Source organism: Penicillium concentricum, assembly GCF_028827145.1.
Source record: "Penicillium concentricum strain IBT 3081 chromosome Unknown utg000004l_segment0_segment0, whole genome shotgun sequence".
Taxonomy (NCBI): Eukaryota; Fungi; Ascomycota; class Eurotiomycetes; order Eurotiales; family Aspergillaceae; genus Penicillium; species Penicillium concentricum.
In genome coordinates, this window is record NW_026622757.1 from 2633505 (window position 1) to 2651269 (window position 17765).

Consider the following 17765-nt stretch of genomic DNA (forward strand, 5'->3'; position numbering starts at 1 on the left):
CTCTTATTATCAAAGAAATAACATGGCATCTAACAGAAATAGTGGATCTCACACAAAACTTGCACAATCAGCTCATATAGCGAACAACCGAGTCTCCACACATCAACTAGCATCATTGGTCTAGTGGTAGAATTCGTCGTTGCCATCGACGAGGCCCGTGTTCGATTCACGGATGATGCACAACAATTTCTTTTTTGTTTTTGGTAAATGTGATGTTAAATTGAATTGAATTCTTTTTTTTTGTGGTTTTTATTTAGTATAGTTGGACGAAGCATAAAAGCTATGGGTATGTAGTCAGACGTGTCAATCCCTGCACCTCAATTGAAATCAAGAACATATCTAATTTGTCCCTGAGTCTCTTATTTACATCTGAATCTAATGATAAAAAGTAGACGAAATGAACTGGTAGGAATATGTTAAGTAGAGATTGTTCTATTAAGCACTCTCCATATCATATATAGCATTGGAGAACATCAGTCGTTCAACCAAGGGTCCTCAAGAAGATCTTTAGCAGTCGCTCTCTCATTAGGCATCCAGGTCAAAGTTCTGCGCATGAACTTCACAAACGCAAGAGGTAGATCCATTTGACCTTCTAACGACTCAAGCATGCCCCTCTCAGGAATGGGAACAATGTCCTTCCATCTCCCTGGATAACCAAATCAGCAATAAATCCCGTCAAACACAAAAATATCAAGCAAATCAACACATACCTTCTTCATCCCAGAACTGAGCCGCCTTCTCAGGATTGAGCGCCAGAAACGCAGCAGGCGGCGGACCTAGCACAGCAATCAACTCTGCAAGATGAGCTGCCTCATACATATCGCCGGCCTCGTGGTCGGCATTGAAAGGCCTACCCAGCCCAAGAAGATCACGTGCCTATATTGAAAAACCAGCATTTGTGTTAAGAAGAAGCCATCAGAAGTGAAATATAGAAAGAACGAACCACAAGCCCAACACACCAGATATCAATGGGATAGCTCCACGGCACCCCGAGCGTTATCTCAGGTGCGCGATATGGCATAGGCATGGCAGGATAATCATACGGACCAGGTCCGATCCTAGCTTCACTGAAGCCAGAAAGACGCAGCGGTCCCTCCTTCGGAAAGATGGCTCGCGAGGCATAAATGGTTCGATCATGCGATACCTGCTTGCGTGCTGACGGGTTGGTCATTTCGGATTCCTCAACATCTTTGAAGCTGGCATTTTCGATGTCTTCCATGCATGCTAGCAAATTACCGATGTGAACATCTATCAAAGGTAAGTAAGTAGATAAGTGCGCCAAATAGTTGGACATGGGATAATAACCGACCAGTGTGTACGGCCCTGCATTCCATATGCAAGAAATCCAGGGCCTGGAGTAACTCCCTCAGGACATCTTTGACTGTCCATTCTGGAATTCTGCTCTCGGGCATGTTGTCTTTGAGTTCGAATAGATCCACGCCGGCAGGTTCTTGAACCAGCACGATATGCCTGCCGTCCGGGCCCGTGATTGTGAAAGAATCGAAGAACCGCCGAATACTCCCTGCCCCTGGATGATTACTCGACATGAGGGGAGTAATGTGTTTGTAGAATGGGAGCTCACGGTGAAATACCGAGTTGTGGATATAGACCTTCAATGCGACATATTTCCCGTCTCTGCAATAATACACTATCAGTTATTGAAACAAGAAGAAATAGCTTGATTATGACAAACTTGAGGTCCTTGGCTAACCAGGTAGTTGAACAACTACCCCAGCCTAGCTTTGAACATACTTGATAGCGGTCCTGGAAGAGCTCACCGATATATACTGGGTAGTATCGATGGACGCTGTAGTCGAACAATTGTTCTTCTTCGGCTGGCTGGTCTGGTCCGATAATTGGGAATCCCTCTGTTGGAAAAGAACGTGGCTTCTCTTTGACAGAGACAGGGTCTAGTGTTGATGAGTCTCTCAATTGAAGGGTTGTTGTTGTTGATGAGGCTCCCCTGGGGATGCGATAAGCGGGGCTTGTCCCTGGCTGTGTTCTGATTGTGTTCACACGCAGGCGAGCATTCAAACTTCTTCCTACTAAAGATATCATTAGATGGGTTGGTATAAAGCTCTAGCACATTGAAGTTGAGTTGACAGTCGGTGTGTTGTTGACGTTGACGCGTTGACACGGCTACTACCCCTGTGTAATCCCGTCTAGTGTTAATGAATCTACGCCCAATGATTCTGGGTTCCACCACCAAATCTGTGTAGAGAGTCATCTTGTTAGAAAATCTTACAGAGTGAAGAGTAACTTGAAAATAGACCTGAAAAAAAGTCGCTAAATGAACGCTCTATTATGGCTGCAATCTCTTTTGGCTCGCTACCACTATAGTCGTTCAAGGCTATTGAGTATTCATACAGTCAGTCAGTGAGTATCCGCTGGGTCTGCATTCCTATATGTAATATGAGCACTATAACACAAAGAAATGGCCAAAGAGCAAAAGTGATTTGTATATCCACAAACCAGTCTCACTAACAAACCACCCAGACCTATAACATGACTAACACAACCATCTAAATTTGCACCAATCCAGCAATAAGCGAGACCACAGCAATGGCAAAAGCAGAAGTATAGTAAGAAACCGGAGCAGCAGAGACAAAACTACTAGAAGAAGCCGCCGCCGAAGCCGAAGCCGAAGCCGACGAAGAACCAACCAAAGACGAACTAGCCCTCGCCGAAGCAGAAGTCCTACTCGAAGCAACAATCGAGCTAGAGTTCGACGAACTCAAGTTAGTCGACGTAGTAGCGTTCGTAGCCTTGATACTCGTATAATCCCCAGTCTTATCGGTGTACTTGTACGCCGAAGCCGGGTTGTAGTTGATGATATTGACCGACTCAACATACATGGAGAAAGGACCTTCTGTGTAATCAGTCTCGCCGCCGGCCCACTCGATCGTGCCCTCGGAGTTATCTGGGTCACCGCCGGCCCAGATACCGATGCGGATGCGCATGGGTGTCTGGGGGTAGTTTGCGCCGTCGAGGGCGTCGGCGTATTTGAGTGTGCGTACGAGTTCGCCGTCGATGAGCCACTCGATCCGCTCTGAGGTCCAGTCGATTGAGTAGGTGTGGAATGTTTCTTCGGGGGTTGAGACGGTTACGGTTGTGCCGCGGTCGTAGGAGGTTGTGTTGCCTTTGCCGAAGTAGTTGGTTTGGATTTCTGTGTCCCAGGTGCTGACTTGTTCCTGTTTTTGGGATTAGTGGTTGTGGTTCTTGGTGGTTTGGAACACTGTCGGTAGACTCACCCAGTCGATCTCGTCTAGGTCGTCAGACTCTAGGATCCAGGTGCTGACGATACCGGTGCCGTTTGCGGCTCTCATCTTGACGTCGATATGGCCGAAGAAGATGTAGAATTCACTTTCGATTGTGGGCGCGTCACCCTGCTCCGATATAGTGAACTTGGCGCCGAGGTCGGTGCTGGTTACGGTGCCGGCGGTGGTGTTCCAGCGACCTAGGGATCCCGAGGTGAAGTCGGTGTTCAGACGGTACTTGTTCAGACCGGTGTCTGCTGGGCAAGTCTCTGGAAAGGAATTGTCAGTGCGGTTTCGCGGCGAATTATATGAGATAGTTCATACTTTTCATAGGGTTGCAGCTGGTGGTAGTTTGAGCAGCAGCAGTCGCAGCCAGGGCGAGAGTAGCCCATTGGTAGTAAGACTTGAAAGCCATATTGAAGCCGGTAGAGCAGAGTGACCGAACAAAGTAATAGATGCACAGAACGATCAACAAGAATTGAGAAAAACGAGCGAATCCCCAGGAATTATAGGAAGTAAGATTTAGCCTCGGCGAGCAAGCGAGAGCAGCAGATACACGAACATGGGTTCGTTAGTTTTATTCTTAGATGTCGGTATGCAACCTTGGAACATCACATCGACCACGCATTCAGCCACCATACTGGGGGATAACGATTGGTTCTGTTGATAGGAACCATAGTGGAGCAGGCTTGGGAGACAGGTAGAATATCGGTATCAGTCGTGGCTTTGGAATTAATTGGCTATCCACCTGAAAAAGCTTGGATGGAGGATGACGGGGCAGCTTGCGTGGTTGCCCCCAAATTGGGAGCTAGCGGGAGGGCTACGTACGCCTGAGAACATTTCCCCCGACTTTGGCATCTTGCGAGTTTTAGTCGATATTCTCTCTGTACTCCATTATTTATTGCATGGAATATGACAAATGTTGTTTGCTTACATTTTGATTGTGTCCCGATCAGATCAGAGTGTTGACGAACGACCTACGCACATTGACTCAATATACTACCTTTCAGACAAATTTTGAGGGCTTGAGAATTAGTTTCTTTTGTGGGGCATTAGAAGTGCCCTAATGTGTTATGTCTGAGTTACGTCTCCAAATTATTCTCAGACATGACCTATCGAAGATTTCGCTAAGCTGGTTGGTACTCATACGATTGCAACAGTGTCCCGAATGACCGGAGAAAGAAACTCCCGTTCTTCTTTTCTCTCTCCTACTGCAAAACAACACTGCAAGCTGGCTCGGAAGCGGAGTAGAACTACTAGCTAGTGAAGGTACAAACAGAAATGGTAAATCCAGAGCACATGGGACATTCTTATTTCATTAGAGCTATAAAACACAGAGATTATTGCAAAATCGTACATATACATCGAGAAAAGGAACGACATGAACATAGAATGATAATGGCTAGTAGACACATCGTCAACTAGAAGGTCCGTCACGAAGCAGCAGGAATGCCTCGTACTGCTTCCGAGTCATCTGCCGACACTTCTTGCCCCAGTACATCATCGGAACAGTAGTCATAATAAAACAGAAGCTCAACACGCCAATCGCAATGAAGACCTGCGCGAGACTCTGCGCATCCAACCAACTTTGAGCGGTGAACGTGAAGAGACAACCAATGGTGTTGTTGATGACAGCGACACCGACCATGCCCTCCAGCACCATATCCGGGTACGCATCCATGAGATACGCCATGCTAAGATCGCCTGCACAACCCCAGCCGAAACCAATGAATCCCAGACCAAGATACGGCATATGCCAGTCCCAGCCTTTATCCGAGCCGATCCCGAATAGCATGAGACCGGCAGGACCGATAATCGCAACAGGCAACAGGAGCCAGAGACGCTGCTCAGCCTCGAAGATGCCGTTGTTTCGCTTGGCCATCCACATAACGAAGAAGTCGGAGAACCATCCACCGTAGATACAGCCGAGGACCGACCCGATTAGCGTCGGCACGTTCATGATGCCCACTGCGGCATCGGTGTAGTTCCATGGTGGCCCGTACCAATTGTCCGCTTCGACGGTGAGGTAGAAGGTCAGCCAGGCGTCTTGGGCGCCCCACTGAAGACCAGAGTAGATGACTGCCGGGAAGGTGAAGACGCGCAGTGTGTGCAAGAGGCGACGGCAATACTGCTTGAAGCCCGTCCCGACCAGGGTTGGCGATGGGGTGATCAGGGCGATACGCTGGAAATAAGTCTTTCCTTTTTCCCGCCCACATTCTTCGTCGAGCTCACTGTCGGAGGGTGTCGGCTGCACGCTCGCGATGGGTTTATCTTTTTTATCCAGGACGTCATTCGATGAGCCCTCAGCCTTGCCAGCAGGCGCATCGTGTCCGTGAATAGGGTTGTTGCGATCGAAGAATGTTTCCTCCAATGTGAAGTAAAAGACAAAGATCAAGCCCCCAGATATGATGGCAGCAAGCCAGCCTACCCATCTCCATCCCAGGGGAGAGTTGGTGATAAAGCTAGACACCATGGGTCCCATGAAGGTACCGATACTCGTGGCAAGAATGTACAATCCTAGTACCAGACCTCTTTGATGCTGAAAGAACAGATCGGAAAGAGAGAGCTGGGCAAGTGCCTCCGCGCAGGATTCGGAGGCTCCCACGAAAAGTTGACTCCAGATGTTGTCTCCGACATTTTGGGTGCGGGCTAGCCCGATGGCGCCGATGATGGAAAACATCAGACAAATCAGATAGGAAATACGTCTTCCATATAAGAAAGGTGCTGGGCCGAGGAGCAATGTGGTATATCCAATACCGACAAACAAGACACCTGCGGCAGTATTGATCTGGTTCCACGTGATACCCAGCTCAGCGTTCATGCCGTTGCCAGCGTTGCCGGCATCGTTGGCGGTTGCCGCGGTCAGAGCGACAAACACAAGGACCAAAAATGAATGCCAGTACCGTCTCCAGGTGCTCCAATTCATTGGATCATTTGGAGAATTGGTGGGCGCAGGAATCAATTTGACTTCCCCGTCAACGCAAATGCGCTCGGTGCCATTGAGCAATAGGTCCTCCATTTCTAAAATTCAAAATTGGAATCTGATAAGTACCCGGCCTGGCAAGCCCGTCATGGAGACATTTTTACAGAGAGGGTTGTCAGTTCTCTCTATGAGAATGGGGAAAAAAGGAAGGGAAAATCGTGAAGAATTTTCGATTTCCATGTGGGGCAGATAAGAGGCTAAGCATTTGCTCACGGACTACGCCGAAACTTAAGTACTTCATCTTCTTTTTATATTCACATTTGAGATTGAATATATGAGGATGATGAAATGGAAGATTCACATCCAGTGCCCGGACAGCGACCGTGGATCTTGGCTTATTATAGCCCCAAATCCCCTTTCTGGTCGTGTGATGCGTGTTTACACTTAGAATTCGGCCACTCGTCAACTGATAATGGCTCAATGTTTTCACTTCCTATATAACTAACACATCTAGGTCGTATGTAACGCGTTTTGGGAGGAGAGCTTCAAGGTTCCCGCCCATGTCCGGAGTACCTCGGGTGAAAATTTGAGACATCGGAACAACACAACAGTACGGATCCTGTTGGTTGGACATCCTCACACAGCGCGATTATGTTGACCAAACTTTTAAAAGAAGCCAATCCATCATCTCTATCTAGTTCACAGTTTATCTGAACAAAGACGGTCAGGGCCCTGCGGAAAAATGGTATATCAAATGGCCAATGTCCCGAGGTCTTATCTATGCTACGGTTTTTACAACTTTTATTTTGTTCATCGTCAGCTTGCTATGAGAAGATCTTATCATAGAACTCAGTTTGGAATCCCCCCTGAGGCGTTATACTACACAGGGCTGGGAACCTTGCCTCTGGAAGACGTCATGGTTTATTCTGGTTTGCCCTTACGCCAACATCGACCAAGGGGCTGACTGATTAGATGGGTTGATCTAGAACCTAGCTTAGTAGGCGAGGAAGCCCGGTGGAGAATGCGAATCCATCAAGGGAGGCTGCGGTATAGGGTTTTGGCAGACCGTGATCTCGTGATCGATCCTCGAATAGTATTTGAAAGAGACTTCAGGCTAGTATTACTGATATATTGATAGAGTAGGTACTGTTTTCTCATAGTATCTTGCTTTTATAGGGCATAAATATCGAACTGTGATGATTCACTTTGGCTTTCCAAGGTGGGACCTTTTCTATGAGTCCCAGGAACATGATTCTCAGAGGTCTACTACATAGGTATATGTCAAACTCTTGTGCAATGATCTAAAAACCGTTGAAGTACAAGGGATTCGTACAGGATTAAGTGCTTGGCAGCTTCGAGTCACACGCCCCTCCCACCCGCATTGGAATGTTGTTTGCCTTTTGCCTTTCTCCTTGTTCCCTCTCTCGATTCTTTCCGATAGTCTATTCCGATCCTTTAGATTCATAAATGAACGATATATTTGCTTTTTGACTTTTTCCTATTCGAAATGTGTAACCAACAAGCTGCAACGTTAATCCGGCATCCGTTCTGGAAGGCTGTCATCGGTAACCCCGGTGAAATCCACGATATTGGGACATTCCAAGGCTATCTACATAGTTGGTCTGATTGGACGCTATTCGAGGCTCACCTGACCTGGGCAATCCTATCCAACCGCGCCAAATCTCATATCTGATTTGCAGGTCGATGCGGGTACATGCGGGCAAAGATGCGGGTCCAGTCCAATTTGGAAACAAAGTGCGTCAGAGAATATAGTTTCCCTATGTTGTAGGCCATAAAAAGATACTTATTTTTTGCTATGATGTAGTGGTAGAATGCTGTATTTCTTTCAATAAAGTGGATACAAACTTTTTTTTGAGCTGACAATGAACTGCGCGAGTTTCGTTTCCCCTCAGAGCCTATCGCAGTCCATAGCGACCATTGGGGACTTTGGTCCTATTGGCTTTGAGGATTCACCGCTTGAATCTCTACCTTGAAAGTAATTATAATTTAATTGTTTTATATCTGATAAGTATTCTATACACCGCGGGATTTATATTTAGCCATTCATATAGAAACAGAATAGCCCGCTTATACGCTATATTTAAAGATAGAGGACTTGGATAATTTGAACACTATTGTGAAAGATGATATAGACATTATAATTACGATTCATCACGTTGGCTTTTTAATATCTTTTCCTTTGAGATATCATTTGGCATCTCTATAAAACCCGCGAACTAATTCATAATTCCTACAAAAATTACCTTTCCGTATATGATACCAATCTATCCATGTGACTAAAAGTGCTCAATTAATTATTACCCTATAATAACTGAAAAAATCACCCCGTGGACGTAGATAGCCAAATTTCTGCTGGCAATAAAAGCCAATAGGACCAAAGTCCATAGTGGTCACTATGCACTGCGATAACACAACCTAAACCCCCTCAACTTCCGTTCAACGTAATCCTTGTTTACTCCAATACTCCAAATCTTCAAACTCGAATGTCAACTTGTCAACTCAGAATGGCTCAATCTTTCCACATTTCTTCTCCTATCACAGGGATTAGTCCTATAAAACCTAGTAATTGTTGCTCCGACCTGGTTGCGCTCGATGTGACTCCGAAGGAGTTGATCGAGGGAACACACGCAGCGAGGTCGGAGCGCAAGAAGGTGATTGTGGTGGGAGCTGGCGTTTCGGGCCTACATGCCGCGGCTGTCCTGCACCGCCACGGTTGTGAAGTGGTGGTATTAGAAGCACGCGATCGCATTGGTGGAAGAATCCTAACCACTCGAAAGGGTGACCATGTCCGAGATATTGGTAAGATAAAGATAAGCGCCTCACACAGAGATTCAAACAGAAGAGAGAGTAAAGAAAATGTGCTGATAGTCAAAAGGCGCCGCTTGGATGCATGAAACTTCCCAGAACAGCCTGGTGAAACTCATTCCCCAGCTATCTATCCCATATTATTATGACGATGGCGTTCCTCTGTACTTCACTAGAGAGGGTCGAGCTGGATCCCAGTTCAAAGCCAAGAAAGTCGCAGACGAGTTCGCGGATTACTGCGAGTGGTTTTACGAAACTAACCCGGAGGCCGAGGACCGTCCTGTCCACGAATTCGCCAAAGAGTTTGTCCTCCAACATCAGCTCATCACCGAAGATGAGCGCGATTGGGCTCCACAGGCTGTCCGTGAGGTAGAACTGTGGATTGGAACTAGTACGGATCAAGCATCGTCCAAACATCTTTCTTATTTCATCACCGAGCGCAATCTATATATGAAGGGTGGCTATGATCGCATCGTGAACTGGATTGCGGAGACTCTCCGAAGCGATGGCATCATCAGACTCAACCACCACGTTGAGGAGGTAGAGTGGAACGAAGACGGGACCATGCCAGCTCGCATCCGGTACAAGGATGCTGCTGGAGAAATCGGTTTCATTGCGGGAGACGCAGTTATTATGAGTAGCCCACTGGGGGTCTACCACCACAACCTCATCTCATTCAACCCGCCCTTGCCGTGTGACATCCAAGAGGGCATGTCCAGGTTCAGCTACGGCGCCCTAGGCAAAGTGTTTTTCGAGTTCGAGGAAGTCTTCTGGTCAAAGGAAAACGACCAGTTCGTCTTCTACCCATCTCCACCAGAGGAATCGGATGCTTCATCCGGGTCATCTGTGCAGTCCACCCCCAGTATAAACTCCATCGGGGAGAAGGATAACATCCTCAACTACGCCACCGTGACAATCAACCTATGGATTATGACGGGCAGCAAAGAGCTGTGCGTACAGATTGCCGAGCCTCTGACGCAGCGTATCGAGAACATGCAAGATCCCAAGGAGATATACCTATTTTTTGAACCGCTTTTCAAACTATTCCGTACAGAACCCTACAAGGCTTTGCCCGGCCTGATCAATGTTGAAACTACACATTGGACCCAGGACCCGCTGGCCGGGTATGGAACCTACTCCGCCGACAAGGTTGGAGATGACCCGCAGCTGCTGGTTGATGCGTTGGAAAACCACAAATCCAGTCGCTTGCAGTTCGCTGGTGAGCATTGTACTCTTGTTGGTAATGGCTGCGTGCATGGTGCTTTCAAGACAGGCGAAACCGCTGCAATCAATCTGCTCGAGGAATTCGGCATTCTGTATGATGGTGTTGATGTCATCAGTTCGAAATGAACTGCTTTGGATCCGAGCAGACTTGGACTGAAGAATTTACTTGATTGTATTTCGGTTCTTTATGTGATATAGGGCTACCCGGATGGTTGCACTTGGAAATCTTGTGTATCATCTCGATTAATATCAAACAAATGTATCAAATCAAGTTTTGATACAATATCCCTTTATATTTGCAGATTTATTGTGTGAGTCTACAGCGAATCACGCTCAGCTATTGCTAGACGAGATTGTACATGTTTGCACGGAATCCCACATCCCAGCTTTTGACGACCGAACCAGTTACTGAGACGACCATTCCGAGCAAGCTGTTAAGCATGGGAATATAATAACGCTGTATCTCAGGAATTGAAATGAATTATTTGAGAGAGGACGTGGCGGGGTCATGAGGTTCGTGGCGCTTTCTATACGAGCGATGGCTTGATTTTTGCTGACGTGCACTAAAGCTCAGATAAACATTCTTTTGACAAATTTTAGTCAGATAAAGATCTTTGGAGCATCGATTTCAGATAAATTCCTTGGAGAAAGAGCAAATCCAACGGCACAACGCTCCACCACTGTCGCCGTGGACAATCCAGAGAATTGCGCGCCATGGAGACTGACCACCAAGAACTACCGGATAATTGCAACAAGCATGAACCTGATGTAAATACCGCGGATCAAATACAACAGCCTGCACTGGATCAGGAAATCCGATTAGAACGTGCTAAAATCGTCGAAGAACTGTTACACAATCACCCTCAATTCAACCATGTTGACTTACAGAGGCCAGCGCTCATTGTTTCCGCCTTCGATAAACCCGATATTCTACGTCTATTGCGTAATGCGGATGCCGATATCAATACACCTGATCAGGTAGGCTGGTCGCTGATCCTTTATGCTGCAAAGTTTGGCAGCGTTCAAGCCATTCAAATCCTACTCGCTAGCGGTGCTGATCTGCACACTCGAGATAACTACGGACGGACTCCAATTTTCGTTGCAGTCGAATATGAACGCGACCAAAAAATATTACAAGCCTTGGTGGAAGGTGGTGCTAATTTAATGGACACCAGCACGGACACTGGAGATGGACTTCTTCATTTGGCCGTTTTACGTGCTCCCCGCGTTATGCGATTCCTTTTGCAATTTAAAGAACAGTTGGATTTAAACCAGAGGAATTTTGAGGGTTGCACACCACTTTTGTGTGCGAAAGATGAGGGAGACATTAGATCTCTCGCTTTGTTGGTTGAAGCCGGAGCGGATATAAACTTGGTGGACAGCCGTGGGGAAACGTCGCTTCATTGTGCGATTGAGTTTGAGACAGTGAATTTCCGTGATCTGCTTTTATCCCAACCCGAGATTGAGCTGAATTGTGTCTCTGTCTATTTGGGTAGTCCGCTACACTCTGCATGTCGTCGATCACACCCAGATTGCGTGAACGCTCTGTTAGCACGCGGGGCTGATCCAAACCTGATATCGCCCAGTACATGGGACCAGACACCGCTGATTTCAGCGTTACTACCGAGTGAGTATGTGCGTGGCGATATCATGTCATCGGTGGAAAACGTCGTTCGTTATCTCGTCCGGTCCGGGGCATCTGTCGGAACGATAGTCCCGGCGACATTCTATTGTCCTCTGGCAACAGCTTGTTTCTCAGGCACCCCAAGTATGATCGATTTTCTGCTTGATGCGGGTGCTTCAGCAGGCTGTATTGACCCTGTCTCTGGAAGACTGCCGATTCACTTCGCCGCTGCTAACGGCATGAAAAACTTTGATACTATCCTGCTCGCTTTCCAGGATAACATGATGACGCCTGACGCCTATGGCAAGAATTGTCTCCAATGGGCTGCCCAGTATGGTAATGCCTATATCGTGGAATATATTCTGTCTCGGCTTGAACTTACGTCTGAGCGAAGACAAGCGGTAGAGCAAGCCGACTGCGATGGGTGGACGCCGCTGTGTTGGGCAATCTGTCCCCTCTTTAATCACTATCTTGATCAGATGGGCTCTGAACACAGAGACCGCGTCAATACTGTTCGCATATTACTGGCACATGGCGCAGATCCAGAGGTGAAATGTCGGCGAGGCACAAAGACCTTAAAGCCACTTGAACTTGCGCAAATGTGTAATGCTGGCCCCGAGATCATCTCCCTTCTTCAGGAGAGAGTCTCTCCGCAACCGGATTTAGGAGCGCCATCTATCCTCAAACGTGGACGGAAGTACACATGCAGTAGCACGATATGCGATTTCTGTCTAGGCGTACGTTATCTGTTTTTCTCATATGAAGACCTGTTTTTTCTATCGCTAACCTGTCATTGACTCATAATTAGAACGTCTTTGGGAATATTTATGATTGTAGTTCCTGCCCTGAATATCACTTCTGTACCAAGTGCTATCCCATCGCTAGCTGTGTTCACAATTCGGACCTCCTACATGATGGCCAGTCCCATGTCATTAACTTGAGGCCTGGGATAGCTGAGTACGAAGAGTTGAAGAATATGGTCTCCAATGACAGACATACTGGTGTAGAGAGAGGCCCCAACCAGCTGTCTCACTCAGAAGCCACAGTGTGGAAGGCTTATGGAGATGAACTGAAGGAAATGGGGTGGAACGCTTTGGATCCAGCAGGATTCTAGGAAAGTTCGTGGTTTGGGGACGAGGATGTTTTAGTAGGCAACTGACCAACAAATGTATTTGGGTCTGGCATCTTGAGACAAATAACCAATGCTTCAAGAGCGGTGGGCAGATCCATGACTGTGATTGTCGCGTATAGCTAGTGTGAAATTGATTAGTATATCAACGTGATTTCCCAGGATTAGGTACACTGGGAAGTACCTTATGGAGCTATAGGTATCTTGCTTTACGGAAAGCTTTCTATCCGTACTAAATAATATACAGATAGTAGTGTCACCTAGTTGAAGATACAAGACGAAGAGCGCTAAAGGCTTCAAGATAAGCGGGAGTGGTTACTCTTACAAAGTAAAGTATCTGGATAGAAAAATATGAAATCTATAAGATAGGACCATCGCAGAGCTATTTGCTAACGCTGCCAACTGGTGTAATCTGTCTGCTGCCTCTGTAAGCGCATATTATGTGTTTATTAGCTGGTCTAGTTTTGACACAACCAGGGGGAAAATACTAGACTCACCAAGAGTACCGACGATAAGAACAGGGCGACAACGCATTTTGTCGATGAAGTACAGGGCGGCTGCCGACAGAGCATAGACTTGACGATGGTGCCATCGCATTTGTTAAGGCGAGTGCTTAATGTGGTGATCTTATACTTGAACTCAGCGCGGGCCGTGTTGGCTTCGTGGTGAATGCGGAAGATTTCGAGAGCATCTCTGCTCTTAATGAGTCATTCCTCTTATTGGATGGTGTACACGGCCTCTGTGACTGCGCTGATATCGTCACAATCCTCCATTCTGCAAATTCGCCCACCAATGCACCTGCAGCTGAGACAATAGGGTTGACGATGTCAAGCAGCAACTGGGTTAATCCGGCCTCGTATCCAATAATCTTGAATATAGTGGTGTTGAAGTAACCGGGACTATTTCCAGACCACTGTCAGACGGCGGAAATCATGGTAGCCTGTGCGGAATGCAAGTGAGAGAGTGCTGTCACTCGTAGTGGCCTCCAAGCGCACTGACTGTATGTAGTTCGTGTAGGGTGTAGGTTGGGCTAGCCACTGTTGTCCATTGGTGTAAGCCGCCCCCAGACCTAGAGCAGCAAGATCTACCTGGTTCATGTCGCTTTTTGTCACAGTGAGTATTCATAAAGAGAGTCGAAGCTGGCTTTGCTGGCCGTGCCTGTCTCAGCCGAGGTGTCGGCTTTGGCGTGTCCATGTCAGCGTTGACATCTTCTGTGGGTTCCGCGGTGCCATCATTTTGTGTGTTGGCATTACTGTCGGTGGCTTTGGCCTCGGCTGGCGCGTCGTTGGTCGGGTCAGCAGCATCATCGTCCTGTGTTTTGGCTTTGACTTCCACAACTTTGACTCCAGACTCGGACCTGATTTGCGTGCCTCACAACACCGAAAAATCGCCAAGCCCGTCTCACATACATATCCCCAGCTTTGAGAGGTGCGAAAGATCAAGGCTCGATGCCCTTGCTCCTTCGAGCTATCGATTTCTGCGTATAGCTGGCGGATTGGGTCGAAAAACACCACGTTGTGGCCAGGGGCGTCTTTCATTATTGTGTGGAGCTGATCGAAGCTGTCACTGCCAGGGCCTCAGCAGATATATATATTGGGCAGGCCAATTTAAATCGGCGGCGCGGTATATTGAATTTCTTTTGTGCCATTACCTACAGTGGGTGCTCAAAGGTCCGTGCCCCCCAGCCATGATAAATTATCGGACACCCTTTCAGCGCCCCTACAATTATCCTACCTCAAAAGATTGTGGGGGCGCTGAAAGGCACTCGTCCTGCGCCAATTCCAGTGTGGGATACAGTGAGATTTGATTTGATTTGATTTTGTTGTGATATGAAGCTGCTGCAGATCAAAATCTGGACCTCATGGATGATTCTGATGACTGGGATGGTGAGGTACAATGGGAGAATTTAAATGGTTCATTGAAATCGGTTGCGCAAGAGACCGAGCAGGTTCTGCAGGACGTGAATTTAGCGAGTACATTGAGCTCAACCTTTTTGTATATGTAACAGCGCTATTCTGACTATGATCATACACCATGTTACAAATGATTGACTCTAGGAATAGGAGCTTGATGCAATCTGTGCAAAATTGAGCGGATCCCGGAGCGATGTAGCGTTTGGAACATTCGCTCTCGCTGCCTTTTTAATGAATACAGCATACTACGCGGTGCTAAGGACTGTACAAGACTTATGGGCTGATGGATACGGAAGTATTGATCTCCAAGTGGTATTGCACTAAGAAGGACTCCAGAATCATAATCACCGAGATTCCGGAACTCCAACAGGGATATGAACGCTTTTCCGAGCGTCTTGGTTTGTGGCATTAAACAAGTTTGGAAGAGAGAACACTAGTTAGCAAGCTTCAAGTTGGAAGAAGAGGCTCTAAAAATGTTCCCGAAACTTGGTCTTGGTCCATCATGGCAAATGCCATTAGACCCCGCTCGGCATTGATAGTTTGGTGAAGGAAACCTCCTCCAAAGACGCCTTGGTCGCCCAAACATCAATTACACCCCTGAATTTACCGGTTTCACTCGCTCCAGTTGGAATGATTTCAATGTAACGTGCACCTGGTGTGCCTGACCTGATTTCCAGGTCTGCAATTGGGAGGAACAGTGCTGGTGAATGTTCCAAGGGCTTGACAGGCACAATACGAATGAACCCTTTGTCATCGGGAGAGGGGAGCTGTTCGTAACGCCTACACAACGCGGAGCACTTCTCACGAAGCTTTATAACAGTAAATGGTGCTCCTGTCTTGTTTCGGATATGGATGACATCGTCTTGTAGCTTTTCATGGCGTGTCCAAGAAAGGGTTGGGAGGTTTGGTTTCCAATGGACGTCGAAGAATATCCCCAAGGGCAGGTAGTGTCCATCGGTCACTTTAGTGTGCCACGGTAGTCGAGCAAGCTTATGATTGTCTGCACTTGCGCCGGCCACCAGCAGCGTCGACCACTGATACTTCTGGAGCATAGCTTCAAAGAAGACGGACTTGACCCGATCCATGTCCGGAGTCTCAGTGTACCAAGGTTCAACACCCTCTAGCTCCAGTGCTCCCAGCAATGCCCAGCACTCATCCTTGTCCACGCCGTATTTGCGCGAGAACTTGCCGGCCAAGATGTACAGCGGGGAATTCTTAGTGTAGGCAATCAGACCTGAGCGCAATAGACGGGAGAGGAACTTTGCGACGGATTGGTAATGTTCGTCCGAGGTACGGATGAACTGAAAAATCTCGTCGTGATCACTATCATCTTGCGCCGCACTGAGCTTCATGAAGGCTTTGGCGATGCCAACTGCGAAAGTTGTGAGACCGGCTGTGAGGTCAAGGACGGAGGCTTGGCCGTCGTTGTGGAAGAAACGGTCATCGCGTAATGTCGTACCCTGATGATCTAACAAAAGGGTCTCGCTGAGAAGGACCCCCTCCTGTAGTGTCCAGCCAGATGTTAACCAAGGCTCGGCTTTCTGTATTCCCTGGAGCATTGCATCTATGGCATCCAGGTATTTGGAGATGTTCTGCATTGATAGCTGGTTTTTCAGTAACTTCTCGATAGCAAAGTTCTTGTTCCATTCCGTGAGATGAAGCCATACGATGCTTTTCTTTGCACCTTTGTAAATTGCCCTGAGTGCTCATGAGAATCAGCATGAGTCTCAATGGGAAATAAAAAGGATGAAGAAAATAAAGAAAATGAAGAAAATGCTTACATCTGCTTCCCAACCTCTTCACCTTTGGCTTTCAAAAGATCTGCGTGTAAGGTGCTTGCGTTCCCCTGGGGAACACACATCCAGTCCCACCACACGTATCGAATGTTCATACTCGAGACTACATTCCGAGCCAAGCTCAAGGGCAGGTTTTCCACGAGAGGAACTCGCCACTGTAGCCCGGTTGGCACGCCAGGGGGCTGCTGGTCCCATGAGGCCCACCTACCCCAGGTGTAGGAGATGATGCCATATCCGTGCTTCATCACGTCTTGCTTAATTGCTCCATAGTCGCAGATAGCCCATTTTTCGGTATCAAGCAGCCACCTGGGATGGGCTGGATCGTTTGGGGGGATATTGGGCATCTCTCAGATTTGGCAAGGGAGACGAATCAGTGTAACAAGTCTATGTGTTTCACCACACTCGTTTTGCAATTGGGAGAATGGAGCCTCCAAACTGGTAGAAGATCACTGCGCTCTTATATCGATTATTGTACGATAATTGAGCTAGACTGATTTTAGAATTCTTCAAAATCTGCATAAGAACACGCTCGACACACGTCATTCATATTCCCAGCCGGCAGGGTCAAGTTACCAGAACCGATGCTCGAGGCTCCCAAAGGCTAAGATCAGCAGGAATAGGTCTTCACTCATGATCATGTCAAGCGATTGTTGACGTGTTGACCAAGCGGTGAGAAGTGCTGACGGGGGCTACGAATTGAACCGGGGGGGAAGGAGTACGGAGTAGTACAGGTAGACTTCTGCTGTTTTCTTTTCAATATATCACATCTGTAGTCGTTATGCCACTGCGGCGGTGCCGATCTTTATTGTGTGGCTGGCTGACACGACACGCGGTGTAGGATGCACTATGTATATGCGGAAAGGACCTGCATCATTTAGTTAGCACTACAAGTTTCTCCGCAAATCTCAGGCAACCAATTCCATCATCTCAATGCATCCTGGTCATAAACTATGTCTAAAAATGGCTTCAATCTACGATGTATCTTTGGATCTACACAATATTCATCTTCCATGGTCAGTCTCGCCGGAATTGAGGACTGTGGGCTGTCCAAAATATCTACATAACTAATTTGA

General features: G+C 47.4%; 9 protein-coding genes across 9 annotated transcripts; 3 read left to right on the plus strand and 6 right to left on the minus strand.

Moving 5' to 3' along the window:
• Positions 1 to 473: 473 nt before the first annotated feature.
• Positions 474 to 1219, minus strand: N7517_009960 (uncharacterized protein; the record flags this gene model as incomplete). The annotated part of the gene is made up of 3 exons (XM_056727683.1): positions 474 to 646; positions 711 to 876; positions 944 to 1219. The coding sequence occupies 3 exons, from the start codon at positions 1217 to 1219 to the stop codon at positions 474 to 476; spliced, it is 615 nt and encodes a 204-aa protein (XP_056576255.1).
• Positions 1220 to 2522: 1303 nt separating this feature from the next.
• Positions 2523 to 3672, minus strand: N7517_009961 (glycoside hydrolase family 16 protein; the record flags this gene model as incomplete). Its single annotated transcript, XM_056727684.1, has 3 exons — positions 2523 to 3191; positions 3252 to 3526; positions 3582 to 3672. 3 exons carry the CDS (start codon positions 3670 to 3672, stop codon positions 2523 to 2525), a joined length of 1035 nt encoding a protein of 344 aa, XP_056576256.1.
• A 1002-nt stretch (positions 3673 to 4674) lies between these two features.
• N7517_009962 (Major facilitator superfamily domain general substrate transporter) lies at positions 4675 to 6276 on the minus strand (the record flags this gene model as incomplete). Its single annotated transcript, XM_056727685.1, has 1 exon — positions 4675 to 6276. One exon carries the CDS (start codon positions 6274 to 6276, stop codon positions 4675 to 4677), a length of 1602 nt encoding a protein of 533 aa, XP_056576257.1.
• Positions 6277 to 7687: 1411 nt separating this feature from the next.
• On the plus strand, positions 7688 to 7873 carry N7517_009963 (uncharacterized protein; the record flags this gene model as incomplete). Its single annotated transcript, XM_056727686.1, has 1 exon — positions 7688 to 7873. The coding sequence occupies one exon, from the start codon at positions 7688 to 7690 to the stop codon at positions 7871 to 7873; it is 186 nt and encodes a 61-aa protein (XP_056576258.1).
• Positions 7874 to 8705: 832 nt separating this feature from the next.
• Positions 8706 to 10356, plus strand: N7517_009964 (flavin monoamine oxidase family protein; the record flags this gene model as incomplete). Its single annotated transcript, XM_056727687.1, has 2 exons — positions 8706 to 9000; positions 9077 to 10356. The coding sequence occupies 2 exons, from the start codon at positions 8706 to 8708 to the stop codon at positions 10354 to 10356; spliced, it is 1575 nt and encodes a 524-aa protein (XP_056576259.1).
• Positions 10357 to 10944: 588 nt separating this feature from the next.
• N7517_009965 (ankyrin repeat domain-containing protein) lies at positions 10945 to 12968 on the plus strand (the record flags this gene model as incomplete). The annotated part of the gene is made up of 2 exons (XM_056727688.1): positions 10945 to 12551; positions 12740 to 12968. The coding sequence occupies 2 exons, from the start codon at positions 10945 to 10947 to the stop codon at positions 12966 to 12968; spliced, it is 1836 nt and encodes a 611-aa protein (XP_056576260.1).
• A 404-nt stretch (positions 12969 to 13372) lies between these two features.
• Positions 13373 to 13756, minus strand: N7517_009966 (uncharacterized protein; the record flags this gene model as incomplete). The annotated part of the gene is made up of 3 exons (XM_056727689.1): positions 13373 to 13408; positions 13481 to 13676; positions 13716 to 13756. The coding sequence occupies 3 exons, from the start codon at positions 13754 to 13756 to the stop codon at positions 13373 to 13375; spliced, it is 273 nt and encodes a 90-aa protein (XP_056576261.1).
• A 196-nt stretch (positions 13757 to 13952) lies between these two features.
• On the minus strand, positions 13953 to 14521 carry N7517_009967 (uncharacterized protein; the record flags this gene model as incomplete). The annotated part of the gene is made up of 2 exons (XM_056727690.1): positions 13953 to 14294; positions 14393 to 14521. The coding sequence occupies 2 exons, from the start codon at positions 14519 to 14521 to the stop codon at positions 13953 to 13955; spliced, it is 471 nt and encodes a 156-aa protein (XP_056576262.1).
• An 890-nt stretch (positions 14522 to 15411) lies between these two features.
• Positions 15412 to 17036, minus strand: N7517_009968 (uncharacterized protein; the record flags this gene model as incomplete). The annotated part of the gene is made up of 2 exons (XM_056727691.1): positions 15412 to 16594; positions 16678 to 17036. 2 exons carry the CDS (start codon positions 17034 to 17036, stop codon positions 15412 to 15414), a joined length of 1542 nt encoding a protein of 513 aa, XP_056576263.1.
• Positions 17037 to 17765: the final 729 nt, after the last annotated feature.